Below are 24,190 nucleotides of genomic sequence, written 5' to 3' on the forward strand. Positions count from 1 at the left end.
CCAGAGGAAGCCGAGGCTCCGGCCGGCCGCGCTTCGTTTTTGATCGACGGCCACGCTGTGGAGGCGCCCTCGGGGTCGGAAAGGGTCGGCGGGCGACCCCATGCGCTGAAGCCCGGGGGTCCCTTCGTGGGGCCGGGGGGCGCCTCGGGGACGCCGGCGGGGGCCATGGTGGAGGTGCGCGAGGTGGACTGCGGCGGGCTCCAGCGCCTCCTGCACCGCGGCGGCGACGGCGGCGGCAACAACGCGGCCCCGCCAGGGAAGTGCCTCCTCTTGGACTGCCGGCCCTTCCTGGCTCACAGCGCCGGTTACATCCGCGGCGCCCTCAACGTGCGCTGCAACACCATCGTGCGTCGCCGGGCCAAAGGGTCCGTCAGCCTGGAGCAGATCTTGCCGGCCGAGGACGAGGTGCGCTCCCGGCTCCGCTCGGGGCTTTACTCGTCGGTCGTCGTCTACGACGAGCGCAGCCCCCGGGCCGAAGCGCTGCGGGAGGACAGCACCGTGTCGCTGGTGGTGCGGACGCTGCGCCGGGACACGGCGCACACCGACATCTGCCTCCTGAAAGGTGAGCGAGGGGTGACCGGGGGGGGGGGTCGGGTCGGGTCGGTCGGTGTGAGTGACGGCGTCGTCGCAGGATCGGCTCCCTCCTTCCCTCCCCGGAGCTGCCTTGGATCGGCTCGCCCACGGGGCTGTCGGCTTCCCACGTCGATTAAGTCCCCCGGGCAGGGTTCAGGATCGCTACCTCAGCCCTTCGAAGTTGAGGAACTTACGTGGCCCGGGATATACGTGTGTTTGCGGACCGCCTCCCTCGCGAACTGTTCAGCCGCGCAGGAGTCGGAACAAGAGTGCCTCTGGGCATGTGCAAGTGCGTTCGCCAGAGGCGGGCTTTTTTTCTGAATGGGTGCCATCAGCACAGGGCTCCCGACTTCCTTTAATCCCAACAAACCACCACTCCACAGGGGAGATGCCTCCTTCCCCCCCCCCCCGTTTTTTTAACTCTCCGTCGAGAGTTTCCCCCCCCCCCCGGGTAAGCAGATGGGAGAATCTGGAGAGAGGTTTCCCGACGGAGGCGCTCCTCCTCCTCCTCTCAAACCGTGTCTGTAGAGCCGGCAAGTGTGCGCGCTTCTTTCTGCGCGCACGTGTGACCCACAGCTGGGCTTTTCCGGCCTCCGGGGGCCCTCCAGGCAGGTGTGAAATCGCTTTCAGTATTGGTTCATTTGTCACCATGTAAGAGGAGGAAGACGGAAGGTGGCGTGGAGGTGGAGGCGGAGATTGGATCCCTCCCACCCACCACCCCGGTCTCCTTTCAGCGCTTGCTGGGAAGAGAGCGAGTCGCGCACCGGACGCCTCTTTTCCCTGGGATGGAGTCCCTGTTCATTGACCCGCCTTCTGTTGGAGAGGGAGACTGGGAGGTGTGCGCAGGGGGGGGGCGGCGGCTCATCTGACCTAACAAAGTACCCCCTTCCTCTGGGGCAAGAAGGGAAATAGGGGTTTGCATTCTGTCTGGAGATTGTTTCCTGATAGCCTGATCTGAAAGCTCTGGGATGCCTGTGCGTTTGTCTGTGTGTGCGCGTCTCTGTGTGTGTGTGGGCGACTGGTGACCTTTTGAACTACAAAAACCCTGGGTGGGTGGAAGAGGCTGAGAGATCCTGCGTTGTTGTTTTGCCGCTGGCTCTCTCCCTGACACATGTGGGCTAGGAAAGGGGGCAGCGACCAGCCCTAAAGTCCAGGGATAGACAGATCAACTGGGGCTTGAATGTTTGGGTGGCAAAGGCATGGATGTACAGTATTGGAAAAGAGCTGCATATTATTGATTGATATGGAAGCATTCACCTTTATGGCATCAGCAGTGCTGGAATATCACTGATGGATTCACACAAATGCACACATATGGATTTTCTTTCGTTTTTTCATTTTTAAATCTAGTGTGTCAGGGAGTTGTAAGGCTTAACCTTGTTTTGGGTATTTTATCAGCCTAAGAAGCTGCCTTTGTAACCAGCATGTAATCCTGGAGGTCACATGTAGAGTTCAGGGAGAGCTGGTATGGATCAGAGCATTGGCTCTGTACATGGCTATCATCCCATGTGGGGCCACGTGCAGGCCAAGAGGACACTTTTAACCTGGTCTCTCACAACCCTGCTCTGCATTCCGGTCTTGGTACATCTCAGCTGCACACTCCCGTTGGGGGTCTGCCTCCTTGCTTTGTGCATGTGATGAATGAACAAGTGAGGTTTGGGGTGAAGGGGGGGCAGAGACTGTTTTGGGTTCCAGCAGATAAGGATATCAGTGAGGTTTGGAAATTGTTGCTGGGAGGTCAACCAAGTCATGAAGGTGGGGTCTAGCTCTCCCCCCCCCCGTCTCTCTTTACAGAGTAAGACTGTTGGTCCGTCCAGCCTTGCTCAGCTGCCTCTGGACTGGCAGTGCTCCAGCAAAGGCTCCTTCCAGCCTTACATACTTGGTTTCCTTTTGAACTGGCCAATGCCTTGAGCCTTCAAGATGCAAAGTGGATGTTCATATATATATATATATATATATATATATATATATATATATATATATATATATATATATATATATATATATATATATATATATCTGAGTCACCCCTTCCTTTTTTTTTTTTTTTTTTGGGGGAAAAGCAGGGGAGGCTGTTGGGAATAGACCTACTGAAGTCAGTAGTTTCTGACAAAGGCATGGAAAAGCGTCTCTCAGATAGTCCACATAGAGTGAGCAGTCACCGTTCCTTGTTGACCCAGAGCTGCTCAAGGATCTTAAAATAAACATAAATTATGCTCCAGGTTTGCAAAACAATCCAGCAAAGCTCTGTTTGGTTGTGGGCGGGCAACCAGGAATATTGGCTGCATCAATTTGTGCTGCTGAAGAAGGAAGCTGCTTTTTGGCTCTATTTTCATGTTCCGAATTGCACCGAGGGGGGGGGGGCTTGCAACTTCAGCCTATAGTCACAAACACCTTCTCCAGGTACCTCCAGTTTTGTTCCCATATCCTTTTCACTGTCAGGCTGGAGACTGCCTGCATGTGTAATTGGAGACTACTGGTTGTCCTAGAGTTGGGCATCTAACCTAACAAAGTGAGTTGATCAAATGTTGTTCCAGAATGTTTAACACCTCTAAACGTAAAAGGGCAAGTACAGTATTTTAATCATTGATAGGGCTGGTGGTAGCATCTTAAAAAGCAGAGACATCATGTTGCCGACAAACGTCCACATTTTCAAAGCTATGGTTTTTCCAGTAGCGATGTATAGAAGTGAGAGCTGGACCATAAAGAAAGCAGACCGCCGAAGAATTGATGCTTTTGAATTTTGGTGCTGGAGGAGGCTCTTGAGAGTCCCCTGGACTGCAAGGAGAACAAACTTATCCATTTTGAAGGAAATCAACCCTGAGTGCTCACTGGAAGGACAGAAAGATCCTGAAGCTGAGCCTCCAATACTTTGGCCATCTCATGAGAAGAGAAGACTCCCTGGAAAAGACCTGGAAAGTGTGAGGGCAAGAGGAGAAGGGGAGGACAGAGGACGAGATGGTTGAACAGTGTCACTGAAAATGCCAATATGAATTTGACCCAACTCCGGGAGGCAGTGGAAGACAGGAGCGCCTGGCGTGCTCTGGTCTATGGGGTCACGACACAACTTAACGACTAAACAACAAGGGCTGGTGGTAATTAATGATATAAAACAGTTCCTGTGCCACAATGACACTGACTTGTATTTGCGAAGGTTTCTGTAAATGTGAATGTTTAATGACCTGCTTTGCTGTTTGGCTTTTATTTTATAGGCCGTACTTGTTAAATTGTCATTCTGTATATGCCTAATAAAGGTTTCCGACTCTGATTTAATAGGCTAAAAATAGTTACGTTTAAAAGTTACCTAATCAAAAGAAAAAAGGAAAATAAACGAGAAGAAAAGCAGAACAGGATCACCTGTTTTGGAAAAGTTTAAAAAGTAGTTGCACTAAGAGAGCATCAATTCAGTTGGAGCGTCCTGGCTTCTTTTAATATTTGTCTACTGTCAGGTTGCCAATCATTGGCTGAAATCCTGTTGCTTAGTGTACTAAGTTGCACTAAAGTAGGCCTTCTTGAATCTGTGGAGGAGTTGACCCACCAAATCCCTCAGTCAACCCTCACTGATTCAGTAGGCCTACTCTAGGACAACTTACTATACTAAGCAACAAGATTTTAATCATTGAGTTGCGCTGTGTAACCAGATGCACCCAGTTGAATTACAAGAGAGCAGGGTGGTCATTACACACTACAAATGCAGGAGTAGGCAATACCTTTATAGATCACTCAAGAAATCATATAATCTACTACCTTTTGTGGATCAGGGCCCACTTCATCCAACTTGCACCAGTGTCTTGTCATGAGTGCAAAGAACTTAAGAGTCCCTCAGGTTCATGGCGGATGGATTTTGCCAGGCTTGTGTCTTAGATGAAATTTAGGAAAGATGCAGTTGGAGATTGGAGTTGTAGTTTTAAAAGTTACAGCTGTTGATTTGATCTCACACCCCAGTTTATCAAAGGGACTCTGCCTTACGCATATACCTTCCCTTGACCTTCCTTTGAAGCTACAAGTTTTTGTTTGGCTGGTGAACAGGCGAGTGTTGTTGACTCTTAGGTGATCCTGGCTGCAGTTCAGGAATTGGGGCTTAGTTTGGTGGATTTGTGGTTAGTCCATGAACCAGCTTAAGAGGCCTTGTGCTTTACTACTACACACAATTCTTCTCTGGCTTTCTCCTGAATCCGTAGGAAGGAAGGCCGGGGTGCCACTCTTGGAGGGTGCCACATGTGCCTTTGACTGTTGTGCTGGAAAATTATGAACAATGATGGAAAAGCAGAGTGTTGCAGCAGTTCATTGCATATCTTAAGAAGATGTTTAATAATAAAAACACGAGACCTGGGATTGATTTGGAAAAAAAACACACATATATCAGAGTAATCAACCTCAGTAGCACCATCTCAGGCCTGCCTATTTATTCTTGTAGTGTCTGCACATGCCCTGTGCCAAATGGAGAATTATATGGGAGTTAAACGTTTAAAATAATTTAAATAACATTTAAAGCAAGGGAAAAATGTTGGTTTGTTCAAGCTCTTGCTCTCGTGTGTTTGTTGGAAATGATGCTGTTGTTACAGTTCTCATTCCTTTGCTCTCAATGTGTTTTAAAATAAAAAATTCAAAGTTGTAGCCATCTATCCATCTTTTTTAAAACAGGCTAGAAACAGGAAATGCCTCCCTTTTTTGGGGAATCTGCTTCCAGATCCAACTTGATATAAAATACATCATCTTTAAGGTTTATCACCCAGTCGCCATGTGAGCTGGGCGAGGGGAGGAGGAAGGGATGAGCTTGTCCTGTGAACAACCATTTTTTCCAGGATCTTGTAATAATTGACACAACCCTGTTAATGTGTGCCTAGGTGGGGAGCTGGTTCTCTTGAACATGTAAATGCAGTTTATTTTTAGCTTTCCTCACGCCAGTCAGTGCTCTTTTGAAATGGTTTTCTGCTGGAACTTTGTTGGCTGCAGCATTCACAATCACCTGCTGTCCTGAGAAATCTTGGAGGGCCGTGTTAGAAAATCTGTTTTGCAGGGAAAACGCTCTGGGCTTTAAGTGGCTTTTTTGTACAGATGCTTCAGGAAGAAACCCAGATAGTGTTCTGATGGCACATGGGAGTATGAAACACCCCCCCCCCCGGTGTGCTGTTTGTAGGTGAATTGTTCCTTAGGATGTCAACAAGGAATTACAATTGCTTTGGATATATTCATGTAAAACCTTCCATCCGAGCCAAAACCACTTGAATGGTGGAAACTAGGTCAGGTATTGACTCTGGTTTGTCCCATTGTTTTTAGAAAGTCTCGCCTTTCCTGATCATGGTGGGGTTTACTCGTGAATAAGCATAAAACCTGAAACTGGCCCTTCTCTGAACCAAATGTATGTAATTCAGTTCCCTGTTGGAGTCTCCCTCTGAAATCCCTTTGTGTTCAAGGGCTTACTTTAAGAACAATAATTGACTGGCCTGGAAAATGGAAACAATGTTTTGTTGGTTTCTGAAGATTGTCTGTTTCTGATGTTAGAATTGTGCCTGTTGATTGTTTTCTGCAAGGAGATAAGAAGCTTGGCTTGCGCGGCCTGCGTGGAATGCGGAATGCAGAAGGGCTCTCCCACTGGGTGATTGTAATAATGTTGCCAGAGTAAATGGAGGAGGAAGCCCATTGGCATTTGGGTTTGTAGCAGGATTTGGTCCCCGTGTCTGGCTCGCTGAGGACGGTTGATACTAGTTTTCAGTTAAAGAACCCCTTTATAAAGGAGTCCCCTGCTTCTCTGGTGAGCTTTCAGAATGCTGGTGATATTTCACAGGAACTGTTGTAAGATAACTGCCCGGGTGTCTGCTCACAAAGTGGCCACCGTGGAGGCAGAGTCCAGTCACCCGTTTCCCAGAAGGCAAACTAGCCAGGTTAAAAATAAAAGTTGCCCAGCAGCCCGATTGCAGAGGAGTGGGCTCATCAAATCCCCACTAACTGAGTGGGCACCGAGCACCAGAATTCTCACCCAGTGCTTGGAATCCTCAGTTTTACGCTGCAGATGAAGCTTCTCTTTGATAGGAAGGCAGGGCAGTACATTGCCCTTGGTCAACCAGAAGGCCTCCCACAAATCATACTCAAAACTAAACGTCCACTCATATGCTAACCCTTCTGCTTCTCTCCTCCACCAATGCCCTTTACCCAGTGGCAGACCTACATTTTTGGGGCCCCGAAGCTTGAACTGTTATAGGGGACCCTTCGCAACGTGCAGCGAAATCTGGGTAACCACTTCCAAGATCTTCTCCGGTGGAGTTGTTCCACGACAGGTCACCACATTTTTTTTAAAAAAGATGTGAACTAAAGTCACTTCTGGGCCCTGAAGCTTAAGCTTCATTAGTTTCATAGTAGATTTGCCCCTGCTTTTACCCCTCCCTGTCATCATCATCATCCCATCAACATACCCAAGCTTACCAGGCAGCCGGAACCATTCCTTCCAGCTTCACTGTGTGAGGGCTGGCTGGTTGGGAAGGACAGATGTCAAAGCCAGGTGCTTTTTTTTTAAAGTAAAAGGCAGCTGTATGATTTTGCTAGCATGGAGCCATTTAGAGCCCTGCAGCGTTTTGGGGAAATTTAAGATGGAGGCTGTTGGGTGGTGTTGGCCTTGCAGCTGTCAGGGTTAAAAAGTGCATTCGAAATTAAAAGCATTCTGGGACAGATAAGAGGGCTTCCTGGGCCCTGAAGTCCGGGTAGTGGCCTGATATCGACACGCTGCCAGCCGCAGATGAGGTCAGCCTAAAACTGTAACGGCCAAGGTGATAGAGAGAACGCCAACACAAGGCACGAGAACCTCCCACAAGCCTGGATGGGGACTCTGATCCCATCTGCTATGAGAAAGGACTTGATGTGTATCCTGAGGTATGGGCCTTATAGCTCTTCCATATCGAGGGAAGGGGGGATGAGTGACTCCAGCCCCACCACCACCCCCGCCTCCATCCACAAGGAGATCTTTTGTGAGCATACGGTAGGATCCAACCCAGGACCGTTTTCTGCGACGAATGAGCAATTGTTGGGCAATCACTTGAGCACGAGGAGTAGTGATGGTGGAGGTCGTCCCATCTCAGTGCATGCTTTCCAAGAGAAAGATCCGTGCCTCTCTCACACACAGAGACGGCCCCCTCTTTTTTTGAGGGGTAAAGTTTGCAGTGAGCATGGTGTGTCCATGAGAGCCCTGCAGTGGGGTCTTTAGTTGGGAGGGCAGTGCTGGGGAGGAGGAGGAGAGAGACACCTTTGGCTGGACAACGGGACATCTAATAGCTGTTTAAGGTTGCCTAGGGTGTTTTGACAAGAATTGCTCTTTTTCTGAGGGTGAAAAAGTGACAGTGATGCCCGAGCCTTCAGTGCGAAGGTGCTAGTTAGTGATCTCGTTGGGTTACCTAAATCTCGGTAGGAAGATGCAAACTTGTTCTTAGCCGATTGTCCCCTGGAGAACTTTGGAAAATCAGAGCTGGCTTCTCTGCTGTGTGGATTTTTGTTCTGCATAGTTTCCTGGCATAATAGAAAGGCATTGACTGGCTTCCTGTAGAGCAGAGCCACACGAGAGGCCCTTGGGAAATAGGAGACCCTGGCTGTAGCGAAGGCTCTGGCTCTGATCACCCAGAATCAAGGTGCCCTTCAAAGGCACAAATGGGGTTCCCACCCATTGTTGTTGGGCCCAGAGCACAGAAAGAACTGCATAATTATTTAGGGGTGGCTTGCAGGATCCAACCTGAACTGCCAGTGGCTTCTGGAATGTCTTACCTTTTTGTCGGAGTTAGCTGGGTGGTTGAGGAGGGCGCTAGTCCTCTTGAAGTCCCCGGGGAAGGAGCTCTTCCTTTGTCATGCTCTCCGTTGGGCTTCTGCCTTTGCATGCCCTGCTTTCTGGCCATCTTCCTTTGTGGGTTTGCCTTCATTCTTCTTCCACGTGCCTCGCCCAAACTCTTCCTCATGCCGAATTGCCGCTGCTGAAGGGCCCGTTGTTTCCCCTGACTGTTTTAGACTGCTTCAGCTGTATTTGTGCACTGTCTTCATATCCAGCCAGGCTGAAGCGCAGCTTTAAAATGTTTGTTAATTTTAAAAAAAGATTTTAAAATAAAAATCTTTAGCTTGAACCTAGAACATTTTTTTTTTGTAAGTGCTCCTGGTTCATGATATTTTAATTTCTTCCTACCTATCCTGTTCAGTTCCCCTTTTGGCCTTGTGTAGCGACAGCTTTCTAAAAACCAGAAGTTAAACTTTATAAATATGGATGCCTCAGCAGGTGGGGAAATAACTCCTTTCAGTCAACACAAGCCAGAAGGGTTTCAAATGCAGCCGCCTGTACTTCTCTCCTTTCCCTCCTGTCTCGTTTGCTCTTAGAGCAACTTCTGCCACAGATACGGGGGGCCTGGGCTTTAAACCGATTATCTTGTTTTCCCTCTCTCTGCAGTCATAGCTATGCCTTTGAACAGATAGCCCAAAGCTGGCTTGCACTCCAGGTGTAGATAATGGTGGAAACCCAGCAGAAAGCCACAACTAGAGGAGGCCAGTGAATCAATGGGGGGTTTGGTGAGTCGATTTGTCTGTAAGTTCCACTGATTCAGTGGGCTCGCTCTAGTTGGGACTTTCCATTGATTTTCAGCCAATAGGCAGTTGAAGATATATGTTTCTCCTCTTCTGAAGAAAAAGTGGTTGAGAGGATGGTGATCATCAGGCCAACAATATTTCCGAGTGGTTCCGCTCCCCCCCCCCCTGTTGCTTCCATTACTCCGCTCCTGCACACTGCAGAGTGGTGTTTTTCCCCCCCACTGTGTAGCAGGACAAGGTATAATACGTTGCAATGTCTTCTGCTTTCAGGTGGCTATGAGAGGTTTCATTCAGAATACCCAGAGTTTTGTATGAAGACAAAATCCCCTACGACGCCTCCTTCGCCGACCACGGTAGAGCATCTTGAGCATAGCTGCAGCTCCTGTGGGACACCGCAGCACGATCAGGTGAGCTTGTCCGGTGCTTCTCCCCAACCGCCGCCACCCAGACGCCATACCCAGTGTTGTCTGATTTTGGAAGTTGTGCAGGGTGAAGCCTGATTGGATTGGAGGCCCTCGAAGCAATCCCAAAAAAAGCCCTAGGGGAGAGAATCCAGCTTGGGAGAGGAGCTGCCCTTGAGTTGACAGCACCCCAGCTGCTATCAAATGATCCAGGTTTTAATGGTGTGGCAGTAGAGGGATTTAGTCTTGTAGCTTCAGTGTATCATCTGTGGGAACAGAGCCATGACATTTTGCTCTGTCACAAAAACAATAGATTCCCCCACCCCAGATTTCCTGAATTGGGTAATTTGTTCTTTGCTGGAGTTGTTCTGAAATGGGAGAATGGTCTGGCCCACTTTGGAAGGGAAGGACAGGAGAGTGTGGCTCTTATGGTTCATTACACTACTGTAACATGTTCCCGGTTTGCACACAGCACATGGAAGTGTCTGCCTCGGTCAGATCTGGACCTCTCAGTCCAGTCCTTGACCAGAACCTGCTTTAGGACACAGGTCTCTTTTTCAATCATGATGGCGTGTGGTGCTTGGCCAAAGAATGGTGGGGAGTATTAGTTTTGAGAAGGTGACTTCTGTCTTAATGGGTGGCCACGGAATAGTTGCAACAAAGGTGTAGGCGCTCTGATAGGCTGATGGTGACACTGTTGGTAATTTGAGAGTAAGTGGTGGGGTGGGGTTTTTTCTCTTGGGCGACCTTTCTTTCTATAACAGGAGAGCAGAGGTGGGATTCTGCAGGTGGCCACATAACCCTCCCTATGACACTATCTTTTTGGTTTTGTGGTTTCCCCATTTTTTTCTGTAGGATTTCCTCCCTTCTAAAACATTGAAAGGCTTTTTCTTGCTTGCTGGTACTAAGAGCTTTAAACTCAAACTATGCAGGTATATTTTTGGTCTTGCCCTTTTGACCTGCCTGCCCCTGAGCACTTCTCAGAAATGGAGCTTGGCTCATGGGCTTAAAGAGGTTTCCGACTGTCAGGAGGAGAAGCTTCCAACCCCAAGCCTTTTATGGTTCTTGTTTCTTGGAAATGGAAAAGCAGAAGAAGAAAAAGCTGCAAGTGTAATTGCATTTTCAAACATGCAAGGACAGAGTAGGCATTTCAACAGAGTGTGATGTAACACTCTTTCAGACGAAGACTTTTGTTGCACTGCTTAAAAAATATTATAGCTCTAAATCCACATAGCTGTATGTAAGCACATTCCCCCCAGTCAAAGAGAAATATTAAACTCACATGGACCTCATTTCGTGCTGTCAGCGAGTGATAACAGAGGCTTCTTTAGAACAGCAGTATACATTTTAGAGAGCCATCCGTTCCTGGCGAGATTAGAGCTTCTGTGTTTACTCCAACTCGGAGGCAAGCTGAGTCTTGCATCCCAAAATGTAATTCTGAGCAGTGTTTTCCGTAGCACCCACACACTCTGTCATCTTCAGTCCACAGACTGTATCAATACCATTAAAACATATCTCCATACTGCACATTTCAGGGGATAAACTGCAGTCTCGCAACAGGATCAGAAGACTTAGAATGGGGTATTACTGTGCATGTTCAAAATGTGGGGGCTGCTGAGAATTTCTAGGGAATAATGAATGTGGATAGATGTCTCCTTGTTGCTATTGGCAATTCACAGCCAGAATTCAAGTTTGGCTTTTCGCCCACCATGGGTGGGTGCAGTTGAGAATTCTATCAGTCTCTGCATTTTGTCCTTAACTGCAGGCTCTGGTCAACTACAACTACACCTATGGGAGTTTGCTATAAAAACAGAGAACAGCAGAGTTTGGTTGCAGGTGCAGAACGCAGCCTCTTGAGAATTTATTTATTTATTTCCCTTTAAAAATGGAACAGGTTTCTAGCCCTCATTGTTACTTGGGAGAGAATTTTGTGGGAAACGCTTGTCTGTCAAAATGTTAAAAGGAGAAACTACTGCAGCGAGTGGCACTTAAAAGGCCCCAGATACATTGGTGCCCCGCATAGCGACGATAATCCGTTCCGAAAAAATCGTCGCTATATGGATTAGTCGCTATGTGGAACAAAAAAGCCCATAGGAACGCATTAAAATGCGTTTGATGCATTCCTCGGGACTTAAAAACTCACCTTATGCAAAAATCCTCCATAGGGGCGGCCATTTTCGGTGCCTCTAAAGCGAGGCAACACAGCGGGCAGCCATTTTGGAACCACTGATCAGCTGTGCGAAAATGGGGCCTTTGGGATGATCCCGGGGGAGCGCTTCCCCATCTTCCCAAAGGCCCCGCCGATCAGCTGTGCTTTGGTGCTCTCTCTCTCCACCCCCCCCGCAGCTCCAGCCTCGGCAGGGAGACTGAAGCACTGCACCACCACCCTGGCCGAGAAGGACCTTCTGCGCCTGCAGAAGGTCTTTCTCGGCCAGGGTGGCAGCGCCGCCTCAGTCTCCCTGCCGAGGCTGGAGCTGCGAGGGGAGAGAGAGCCGAAGCACAGCTGATCGGTGGGGGTTTGCGATGACGGCTTCCCCGCGATCTTTGCAAACCACCGCCGATCAGCTGTGCTTCGGCGCTCGCTCGCTCTCCACCCCTCGCAACACAGCTGATCGGCGGGGCCTTTGTGACGATCGCGGGGAAGCGCTTCCCTGCGATCATCACAAAGCGATTTTTACCTATCTAAAACATTGTTATGCATTCGCTTTTGCGATCGCAAAAACTCAATCGCTATGCGGATTCATCGTTAAACAGGGCACTCGTTAATCGAGGCACCACTGTAGTTCCTTACATCTTTCTCAGCTGCAAAAAAATGTAGGCAAAGTTATTTAAAATTCCTAATTTATCCACAAATCCATCTTTTCTTGGGCATAGTATGTGGGCACCCTTGTTGCAGCATTTGAGGTTTCTTCCTCAGCAGGGAACACACCCATGCCTAGAGAAACAGGTACTGAGAATGTACACCAAACACGCAGTTTTGTTTCCACCATCAGTGTTTCGTTTGTATATCTGTGTATATCTTCTCAGAGTAATCATTTTCGTTTGTCCTAAATCGTATGAAAATTACAGCTAAAATGTGGTAGATTCTGGGAGTTGTAGTCCAAAAAAAGGCAGTATTTCCAAGCTATGCTGAAAATACACAAAAACAAAGGAGCAAGAGCAGCTAGGAACGGTGAAGTCTCCTTGTTCATGAAGACTCAGTGGGAAAGGAGAAAGGACTTTTTACCTGTCTCTATAGAGCCAAGTCAAGTTAGAAGAATGAAGGGGCCTTCAAGGTGTAAAGAGCCTGTTATAGCTTCACTGGGGCCAAAGGGATCTTCTCCCTCAGGCTTCCTGCCGTTTTAGAAGGCTTGGTTTCTTTCAGGAAGCTTGGACGGGTGAGTTAGCAAGGCCGGCCACCTCCTCTTGTGCTCCTCTTAGCATCATCCTGATTTGTCTGTCTTGTGTCTCCCTCGGGAACAGGGTGGTCCGGTGGAAATCCTTCCTTTCCTTTTCCTCGGCAGCGCGCACCACGCCGCAAGGAGGGACATGCTGGACACATTGGGGATCACAGCCCTGTTGAATGTTTCCTCCGATTGCCCAAACCACTTTGAAGGACACTTTCAGTACAAATGCATTCCGGTGGAAGATAACCACAAAACCGACATCAGCTCCTGGTTCATGGAAGCCATTGAATATATAGGTATGTGGGGCAGAAGCAGCTGGGCTCTGGTTCCAGGGTCAAAGCTTTTGGGTCGCGATCTAAATTTGGGAGCCTGGAGCCACAATACGTTGCTTTTGGTCAGGGTGGGCAACTTGTAGCCCATTGGCTGTATGTGGCTCCTAGTGGGCCAAATGAGGGAGGGCCCGCAAGAGGCCAGTTCCCTATCTAGGATACCCTACAACTGCCCCCCAAATGGAATTTTTTAAAAATTAGTCACTGGCAGGTGTGAGGGATCTTTTTCAGTAAAATGCCTTAAAAATTTGGGTGGGGGTGGCTAGGGTGATGGGGGTGTAGCCCTCTGAGGTCTGGGGTGGCCGTGGATCTGTGAAGGTTGGCACCCTGGCTTTAGGTTGTGATACGCAAAAGGCCCCTTCCAGACTTCTCCTCTCTGTCCCCTGTTTCTCTGGCAGCAGCCAAAGTGGAGAAAATTTTTCCCTCCCTTTAGGGCCAGGTACATTGCTATGGCAACAGGATGCCTGGGTAATGTTGTTTTGAGCACTGCTGAGATTTGACAGCTGCAAATGCTGTAGCAGATGCAGGGAGTCGGCATGAGGTGGGGGAGGTATTAGGTAGATGGGTGTCCCTCAAACAAGAGGAGCCGCGACAAAGTCTGCAGTCAGAACTGGGTGTTTAATGAATGGGATGCTCCATGTTTGGGGGAAACAGGAGGGTTGTTTTGCAAGCATGACGGGGGCAACCACATCACTTCACAATAGGAAGAATCGGTGCCAAAACACTGAATAGCCACAGCGCCTCACAGGTCACTTCATGCATACATATTTCTGGCCCTGATCCTGTAGCATCAGGTGAAGGAGGGTGGTTTCCCTCTGGGAAGACAGACATTTTGCATTATTCAAACACCATTCATAAACAGGCTCCTGAGTTTGCCTTCAGTGGTAAAGTATGGAAATCAAAAGACAAGCAAGCACAGAACTGGAGGTTTCAAAACCTTGCACATATTTTGATGTCTTTTTTGCTGTTGTTGGCCTGGAAATGTACTGGTATAATCTAGATTTTGGAATTAACTCCAGTCTGTGTATTTGACTATAGTCAAAGCTGTGTAATCCACAGTTTGAAAATACCACAACTGTGTCACTTGACAAGCTGATTTGCATACTGTCCCAGAAAATTCAGCATACAAATTTTAATGTATTTGCATGACCTCTTATTGCATACACAGGGCTGAGCGACTGGTTTTCCAGATGTTGTCAGATTACATGCATATTGTTTTGCTGCTCAAGGAAATAAAGCTGAGGGCATTCAAAACCCATTCATAAACTTAGTTAGCATTTCTACTGGCTGAATTCAAAGATAACTCTGGGTCATCCATTTTCATAAGTATCTTTCCAACTTTATCAAAACATGTTTATAAAATCCACACAACCAATCTGGACCCTTGACCCTCTCAGGGCGGTGGGTTCTCTGGCTGGAATTCTACACACTAGTGTAATTGGCAGCACATTTCTTGCATCCCTTTGACTCCTGTTAGTTTGTTTTCTTTTTTGGCCTTGGCTTGGTTTCTTGTGTGTGCTGATGCTGCTTTTTTTGCTCTCCCCCTAGACTCTGTGAAGATGTGCCACGGACGGGTCCTTGTGCACTGCCAAGCTGGCATCTCCCGATCGGCCACCATCTGCTTGGCCTACCTGATCATGAAGAAGCGAGTTAAGCTTGAGGAAGCCTTTGAGTTTGTCAAGCAGCGCCGGAGCATCATCTCCCCCAATTTCAGCTTCATGGGGCAGCTACTTCAGTTCGAGTCCCAGGTGCTGGCGACAACCTGTGCAGCCGAGGCAGCCAGCCCTTCAGGGACACTGCGGGAGAGGGGGAAGCCCTCCTCCACACCCACCTCCCAGTTTGTCTTCAGCTTCCCAGTCTCGGTGGCGGTTCACTCCACTCCCGGCAGCCTTCCATATCTGCATAGTCCCATCACCACTTCACCCACTTGCTAGAGGTGGCCTCTAGGGGCTGCATCCTGGGACGGCAGAGGGACAGCCCCACCGGCTACCATGAATGGCAATAAAATACTCTTGCTCATCTAGCAGCCGGTCAGAACCTAGCCAAAGACAGAGCAATAATGGCTGCCATGGAAGCTGGAATGGAACCTGTGGGAGATCCCTTCTTGGGAGAATGTCTTACCTCATTTTGAAAATATATATTATAGATAATATAAAAAGATTGACATTGTGAAATTCTAGCAGTGTTTTGAGGTTCCAGTGTGCGTGGTGGGTGAGAAGAGAGTGAAAGAAAGATTAATGTTGGTGATGCAGCTGCACAACATGCTTGCCCGAGAGCTACTGAACTGATGTGGGTGTTTGTGTGCACACATGTACATACGTATGTACACAGAGATGTGTGCTTCCATTTGGCATAGTTGGTTGTCATGAATTATTAGTTGTTTGCAGCTGCAGCTGGACTGGGGCCACAGTTTTCCAAAGTGCCTGGCTTTCAATTTCTTGGTAGGTTATGTCACAAATCCCAAACTGCCACTGTATTTAATAATGGTTTCATTTAGAAGAAGGGAGAAGAATGGATATTTTATTGCTGATGCAACTCAGAATTTTGAAAGTACAGTTGCTGAAACTCTGATTAAAAATATCAGATCAAAAACTAGTTCTGTTTTCACTGAGTGGGAGGAGTGGTGCCCTGCATGACGACGATAATCAGTTCCAGGAAAATCGCTGTACAGCAAAATTGTCGTCAAGCGAAAAAATCCCCATTGGAATGCATTGAAAACCGTTTAATGCATTCCAATGGGGAAATACCTCATAATCCAACGTAGATCACCCATAGAGAACCACCTATCAGCTGTTTTAAATCGCTGTCTTGCGAAGCTTCTGTCCGGAAAAAAAACATTTTTTGAAGGGAAGCCATTTTGCGGAGCAGGAAAAATCGTTTTGTGAACAAACGGTTCGCAAAGCAAGGACCTAATCTACATCAGACGAAAATCCCCCATAGTAAACATAGTTTTGCAATCGTTATAGCGATAAAAAATTGTCCTGCGGTTTCATTGTTCAGCAAGGTCGTCGTCTAGCGGGGCACCACTGTAGTAGGAAATGGTGTTCCAGAGATGAACTTTGTAATTTTTCCCATTTGCTGTGGCTTCCTTATGCTTGATATTAGTAGGCATCTGTAAAAGCAGTGTACCTCTGGTATACCTTACGCTTGAATAGGGGTTTCTGTGTCCTAGTGTCTCTTCAGGGCCTTGGGGGAAAAAGTGTTCATCTACTTTCCTGTCTCTCTTCTCTCTGGTTAAAAAGTTGGGCATAACCTAGTACAGTACCTGGATTTATCAGTAGCTAGAGCTGTACCACCACCTTTTATTCTTCCAGCAGTTCAAAAACAAATGCATGCACTAATTTCTTTATATACAAAATGCATGCATCTGCCCACAGCAGGTCTGTTTTCATGTATGGTGATTTCAGGCAGCAGCCACCGTTTTACTGTACGCAGCAGGTCAGTTAACCAATGGAGGCTAAGCTGCTTTCACCAAGATAGCAACCATTGTTTGTGACTACAACAATTTTCATCATCACAGCATGGCCAATAGGAGAAGGTAAGAGTTGTTACCCAAAAAGCCTGGAGTGTGTCAGGCAGGGAAAGAAAGAAGTAACTCTGGAAGGTAAAGTAAAAGCGAAGCATGCTGCTTATAAACTGTCCTCTGGGCGGTTTGCAAGTTAATTACGAAGGCTACAGATTGCCTCCCTCCCACCACATTGGGCACTCATTTTACCAACCTTGGAAGGCTGGATGAACCTTCAGTTGGCTACCTGGGACTGAGCCCTATGTTGTGAGCAGAGTTTAGCTGCAGTACACCACGCCACAAGGTAGTGTTTGATTCTTCACACATGAAAGAAAAGTCAAAATTTGTTTTAAAAAATTTATTGAGTTTTAATCTGTCACAAGAAAGTCAGACATTTAAGTCAAAGCACAGTAAGATCTAACTTGCGTGTTACACTGGCTTTATGCAAAATCCCATCACATTTGTTGAGAGATTCTTAACATCTCTTTTAGCAAGAGGAAAAGAAATAAACAACATCCCAGCTCCAGGTCACAGACAGTGGAAGGCCATATTGAGACTTCATATGCTCTTTTCTGGCCAAGAGGTATCAGGAACACAAGGCTAGCTATGCAAGCAAGTTATACAAGAATTTTAAAAATGCAAAGCTAGTACTTAATAGTGCCTACAGAAACAACTAAGTGTCAAAATGTTAAAGAGATTGTATACATAGGTTGAAGGCTGCTGCAAATAAAGTCTGAAAACCTGCTGGAAGTTTTGAGGAATTTGATAGCGGTTTTTTAAAAAAAAATTATGGAAATTGCACTATAAGCAGACAAGCCTTTAAAAGATCTTCATTGGAAATTATCCAAATGAAATGGATGCAGAAAAAGCTACCCTGTGACCAGTAAGCTATGGAACCAATATTAAGTGGCACAGAGACTTTCTTGATTATTCTTGATGCAACATACCATGGTTATCTCTTTGGGAACTGTCCTTTTTCATGTACTCTGGCCACAAGTTGATCCAATAAAACAGGAAGGAAACGGGGGGGGGGGAGCTCTACAAAACCCCTTAAAGCTGAAGTAACAGAAACCTGTATGCCTGCGCCCCTCTATAATAAAATTCTGTACCCACTAAAATGTAAAGAAGCAGAACAAACATATGAATTTAAATCCCATGATCAATTGTCAGTTATATCTAATTCTAACATTTTGCAAAATTTATTCCTAGTTTTGTTAGAAGGAGGGGCAAAAAGCTAAGGAGATTAAAATCTTGTCCCCAACCAAGGAAGAACACCTTCTGGTTTCTAAAACTTCAGCGGACTACATGTCCCCAGGAGAAAGATCACTGCAAGCATCAGAATACTATCAAAAAACATCAGGAAGCTGATCACTCCACCTAGTACCACTGTGTTTTTCCACAGCCACGAGAGACCCATGGAGCACCGTAGGAGCCTTCTTCCTTCTGGCTGAAAGCCACAGGAACCAATTTTGCACTTAAAGAAGCCAAATTTAACACACCTACCCAGGAAACAGTTATGGAGGCTTCAACAATAATGTACAAATTGAGCTGTTCTTTGCCGTCATGGTTTCCAGCACTTAGCTGAAGTCATGGGAGGATTAATACTTTGGTCATGAGCAACCCAGACAACAGTACTGATACTATACACACAATTCAAGTGGTGTGTGTGTGTGTGTGTAAGTAATAAAAGCCATCTACATGCATATAATTACTTCTTTAACTGCAGCTTTGCCTCTGAAGGTGGCAAGCGTTTGGGGGGGGGGTTTGGTCCATTTTATAAAGCTAATTTCAGAGTTAATTAAAGACTTCTGTCTAGAGCTTCTGACATGGAAATGAACTTTCCACGGGAAATGCTATAACATTAAGCTCCACCCCTCCTGAATAAATCCCAAAGCAAAAATGACTCCATTGTCCCGGAAGAACAAAAAAGCACAGAAGGCAGGAAAGAGGCACAGATCTGATTACAGAATTGAGCACTGCATCATCCGGTCAGTGGGAGCAAGGAAAGAAAACAATCGCACTGAACTAAGTACTTCTACCCCCATCTTGGCAAGCCTTAAATTCGCTCAAAAGTCCTCACATAAACATCATAGGAGAGAGCATGAGATGGTTTTAGCAATTTTGTATACTTTGCAATAACGCTAGAACAGTTTGTATGGTACATTGCATACTAATACGAAAAAGAGTCCCCCACATTTTCATAAGCAAGGCAAAACATGGAAATATCAACTCTTTCCCCCATATCGAAATGGCTATGAAACAGCTGATGTCTTGCTATCCTTTCAGTAGAATCCCAAACTTAAAGGCAGGGAACAGTTTGATTAGCAGATGCTCTTGCTTATATCAAAGGACATTAACACGTTAAACGTTGAGGTTTGCAGCCTTCTGATTATTATTTCCAGATTCAAAGTAGACAGATTCTCTTTTGTCTAACCCTGCCCCTCTGTACCACTTCCTTGTCCATACTGCCCTGTGGAGCTGCTGCTACTGGACCTGTAGTGTGTTAGGAGGAACAGTGAACGGCATTTTCTTCCACTGCTGACAGAGGATGGTATTGTGAGGGAGATTTTGTTACAGAAGCTTCAAAATATATGAAGCATAACCACCTTGGTGTGAAGCAGTCTGCAATGCTCTCGTTTCTGTTGTCACAATATCTTCCCAACAATCCTTAAAATTACAGATGGTACAAGTGCAAAGATCTATAGCACACACACCCCACAAAAAAAATCCCTCAGAAGTTAACAAGAGTCCCCAAGAGAGAGGCAATAAATTAACCCAGTTTAAATTGGTAATGTGGATAAAACCTCAGGGCCAATGTGTAGGAAGCACTATTTTTGAACATGCTGAGACTTCAAGATGACAACCATTATATTCAGACAGTTCACAGAAGCCTAACAGTAATCATATGTTCAGCAAGAACTGAATCTGCATAAGATCCTTGTATTCTATCATCTGGTTTCTATGATATATTTTTGTTATGCAGCAAAAATGAGATAATCATCCTTAGCTCCTTTATATGCATACAAGGTTCACTGGAAAACTGTTCCATGGTATAGACTTCTAATCAGATCTTTCTAATTCATGCTGACAGAGAAAAGGAAAAGCAAAAAATTAAGAAAGATTTTGCTGCTTCCAGATCCCAGTTCTGACAAACCAGGTAACGCCAAACTGAGAAGCAGCAATGTACAAAAAAAAAAAAAAAAAAAAAAAAAAAAAAAAAAAAAAAGAGGAGGTATAAGTCCACACGCACACGTGCACGTATGACACTGGTACAATTTAGGCATCCAAAACCAATACAAGCTCCTTTCACATTTGAAACACGCCATTTTCGAGCCCAGCCTCATTATTTGAACTATGTGAGCCAGGAGCTTCTCTGCACATTTATACTCAACAAGCAGACATCTAAAAACTGCAATGTGACAAATGCTTGTTTGCAAATATGTACGTCATACAAATGCACTTGTCAGAGATCTGCAACTGGGTACAGCTCCCTGCCAAAACGGCACTGAAAACAGCAGCCTGAGCTGGCTCATCTACTGAAATGCCCAGTTCTCTTTCTTAAAATATGGGGTGAAATAAACGAGGTGCAGTGAAGCAACACAATGCTTCTTCGGTTTTGTGTCTCTTAAGCTATGCACACTTGAGGCCTCTTAAATCTAAGGTCGAGGGGAAACTGTCAAACCCTGTTACTCCTAATGGAAGAAAAAATGGGCTGTACTGATTCTACCATCTCTTTAACTAAATTCTGCCTATAGAAACTAATTTTGGTGGCCATGAAGATTCTAAATTCAGCATAACTCTTGTTATTTTAACTTTGCAAATGGATTTTTTTTCACCTGGTGTGACTTTAGGAATCAGCTATACAAGTTCTTTTCAGCAGTTATCAACGCCTGTACTGGGAAATGTGGCTGTTGTGTCACTCTGAAGAACAGTGAACACTGATTTTTATTTTATTCCTCTACAGCTACCCCAACAGGCTCTCTTGATGACTCACGCAAATAAGCATGCATATTTTGCAAAGTCTGACCCAGGAAAGAGTTAATTAACAGTAATTACATTACTACAAGACAAAAGCCACAGCAAATGGAACTTCTTTGCACAGCACCTTTTACTCTGCACAGAACATCAGTTACAAAACACTGGCAATTTAAAAGATCAGGGCCACAGTTTGATATGTTGGGGTACAGGACTAGATGAAATCTAAAACATCCATTGGTTTAACTAGCGCACTGGAGAGGGGGGAGACAAGCACAGAATCAAATGTTACCTTCCTTTGGAGAACAACACTCATTTTCCACATCCATGTCAACAATAAAGAACAGCTGGGTTCCAGTTAACATCTACATAAAGCTGGCAGAAGGTAGACTTTCTGGCATTTCTTTGCAATTTCTGCTGCAGTTGGCAAATTCCTCCCAGCTACACTTAAAAACAAATCCGTACATGAAGCTCCATCTGATTTCTAACAGTGAAGCCCCAGGCATACTTTCACAACTGGAACGTTTACTTAAAAGAGGGGAGGAGGATAACTATTCCTGGCCAGCTTTGGTATCCAGAGTTCTACATTACAAGCCAACAAATCAAGTGGCGAGGAAAAACAGAAGCAAAAGGTTCATATTGTCCAAAATCTGTTTCATCTGGTCCAACTGTAGAAAGGATTAACCAATCTGAATCAAGAATTGAGTACAACAGATGTTGAAATTATGTGATTCTTTGGGTTTTGTTTGTGTGCTTGCGGTGTCAGCAGATAAGGTTTTTTTTGCCCCCATTTCCAAGCAGATGCCAATATATTTCTTAAAATAATTGCAACCGTCTGCCCATGTTACCGTAAGGAATAAAAAGTTTTTATGGGAGAACCATAATTTGAGCAATCTAACCTTATTTGGCTGTTGACTTCTGACTGAAGATTTTGCAGTTATCCTTTTATGTTTTACATTACAATCTCTCTCCATTCCATATCCTACTTATACATCTCTATTACTACTTAATTTTTTTCTAAAGTTATTGCATTGTAAAAGTAATGCTGTTTATCTCAGGGAGAAAAGTAATTTTTAATGTTAGACTTCTGATATTATATAGTTTAGAACAGAGAAGCAGCTATTCACATACAAGATTTATGAGGCCAAAATTAAAGGAGAGAAAGCAACCAGCAGCCTTCTGGGAGAAGATTAATGCACATTAACTTGTTTCTCTATAGGCCTTTAAAAACCACCCCACACTGGAGAAAATATATTTGCGTGCCAATTCAGTAGATTGTTGCTGATACAGCATGTGACTGAATTTATTTGCAATGAGTTCTTCTTAATGAAGATGGCCTAAAGCAAAAGTAATGGGCATCATTCATGTTCTAACAACCAATCTGCAGGAAAGCTTCTCTGAGACTGTATGCAGTGAGACCCCTGGAGCATGTTTCTGACTCACATTCTTGTTCCTCCTCATCTTTCTTAAGCAGACATATCGGAGGAAACAAGACACAGATGTTCAGAGCACCACAGTGGTTTTCATGTTGACTTGCTCACTTTTTGCTGTGATCATGGAGCAGTGGGAGAGCAGGTGATCAGCGGCTGGGGCAGCTGGGGGAGTGTGTGAACTTCTGAACTCTTTGGAGATAAATAAATCCACCCAGGCCCTTCAATGCAAGTTCCTCTGGCAAATTTCATATTCCTTTCCATTCTATCAAACTTCCTTATGCCTTTGATCAGACACTTTCAAAATATTTACCATCTGTGTCCTTATTTAAGCCATCTCACCATATTTCTCACTGATAATGAATGTTCTATCTGTATTTTAGCCAGGAAAAAACAGAGCCCATTTCAAGAACAGGCTGGTTCATGAATACTAGTAAGAATTTTTCTTAGAGAAAAAGGAACTTGCAGGGACAAAAGGTGAGTGTCTACTCTAAGAAAAATATATGTGCTCCTAGCAATATGAAGAAGAGTTCATAAAAAGTGCAAAAAGAATCCCAGACCTAAGAACTATATTTCTAACACCTTCTTGGGTAAGAAATTCCTATTGCATTGTTAATTGATTTGAGTCAACTTGACTTTGTGCAAAAAATATCCTCAAGAAGGGCCTGGCTCATTTTTGTAATAAATGAAAAGAAAAATAAATATAGCCATCTAAGAACTGTAAAAAATAAAACCACGCTGAATGTTCAGAAGACGGCATGGGTTCAATATAACCAATGCGCATTAAGTAACCAGAGCAGGAGCATTAGAATTTCTTATTACAAAATGGTCATGGCATAGCCCTGCTTTATTAAATAATGTTCCCAAACACCCAGATTGAAGCAATGATGTCGTTACACTAATGGCAACTGCATGGAAAGTGAGCCTGAGATATGTTGTTAAAAGGCAAATCTTTGTAAACATTTCCTCAAAAGGAATAGTAGCAATTGAGTACGTATCAGTTACTCATATTCATTTATAGAGCAATGCTTATAAAACACATACAGCCGAGTTCCAGAAGGACATTTCATACACTGGCGATGTGTCAAAAGTAACGTCATCCATCCAGTCCATAAGTTATTTAAGCCATGTACTTTGTTTCACTTAACCAGCATTTACTAGGTCTTCTGCTCTGCAGCCGTTGCCGTCTGTGAGGGAGTATCTGGCTTTACAATTTGGTATGTAATCAGATACTCAGGGTAAGCCTAAGAATAAGCAGATTAATCCAAATTAGAAAGAATTATACTATGTAAGGGCATTGCATATTATTCTCGAACCAGGGGAGGGAGAGCATTCTAGCTTGTTTTAACATTACTAACAGCAATTTCATCTTGCTTCACACCAGAAGCATGAAGCAAAGGAGACTTCTGCCCTTTTCTACTATACTGCATCAAAACAGACTTTGTGCATCTGATGATTATTAACCCTCCTGTCACTGTACCCTGCATATGAAACAGGTTACTTTTTGCCCCACCACACAATGGTTTCCTACATCTGTTCTCCTCCGCCTCCCCCCATGGTGAACAGCACACTGGGATGGGCGGCAGGAGGACAACTAAGCCAACAAGGATAATGTCAACAGTGCTACCATACAGAAAGAACTGAGCACCGAGACTGAATGCTAAAAGGGCCTAGGATAAAGAAAGTCATGTGGGCAACTTGGAGTCTTCCAGATGTTCCTGGTCTGCAATCCCCATCAGCCTCAGAACTCAGCTAGCTGGCTTAGTCAATAGTAAGAGATCATAGGAGTTACAGCCCAACAGCATTTGGGGGACCAGAAGTTGCCAATCTGTATTTAAGGAGTTGGATTTCTGAAAAGTTCAGCTTATTGGCAACAGCCTGCTGTTTAAAAGGCAGATCTTTGTAAACATTTCCTCAAAAGGAATAGTATCAAAAGCAGTTTGGAGTCTGTTCCCCTTTCCTGGAGTCGGACACTTTTTCACCATTGGCAAAAATGATGCTGGAACTTACAGTTCTAGCCCAGCCTTCCTTCAAGGAG

General features: G+C 45.4%; 2 protein-coding genes across 3 annotated transcripts in view; one reads left to right on the forward strand and one right to left on the reverse strand.

Annotated features, from left to right (window-relative positions):
* The first annotated feature begins 16 nt into the window (after positions 1-16).
* DUSP4 (dual specificity phosphatase 4) lies at positions 17-15,834 on the forward strand. The gene is made up of 4 exons (XM_020812990.3): positions 17-562; positions 9,397-9,533; positions 12,990-13,209; positions 14,791-15,834. Exons 1-4 carry the CDS (start codon positions 166-168, stop codon positions 15,174-15,176), a joined length of 1,140 nt encoding a protein of 379 aa, XP_020668649.3. The 5' UTR covers positions 17-165; the 3' UTR covers positions 15,177-15,834.
* Positions 15,835-17,090: 1,256 nt separating this feature from the next.
* Positions 17,091-24,190, reverse strand: part of TNKS (tankyrase) — an 87,360-nt gene continuing 80,260 nt past the window's right edge. For both annotated transcript variants that reach the window (XM_072991857.2, XM_020812994.3), the window contains one exon: positions 17,091-23,396. In XM_072991857.2, coding sequence (XP_072847958.2) covers positions 23,310-23,396 — 87 coding nt within the window. In that variant the 3' untranslated portion in view covers positions 17,091-23,309. The remainder of the gene's footprint in view (positions 23,397-24,190) is intronic.

This window comes from Pogona vitticeps, chromosome 2 (assembly GCF_051106095.1).
Source record: "Pogona vitticeps strain Pit_001003342236 chromosome 2, PviZW2.1, whole genome shotgun sequence".
NCBI classification, from domain to species: domain Eukaryota; kingdom Metazoa; phylum Chordata; class Lepidosauria; order Squamata; family Agamidae; genus Pogona; species Pogona vitticeps.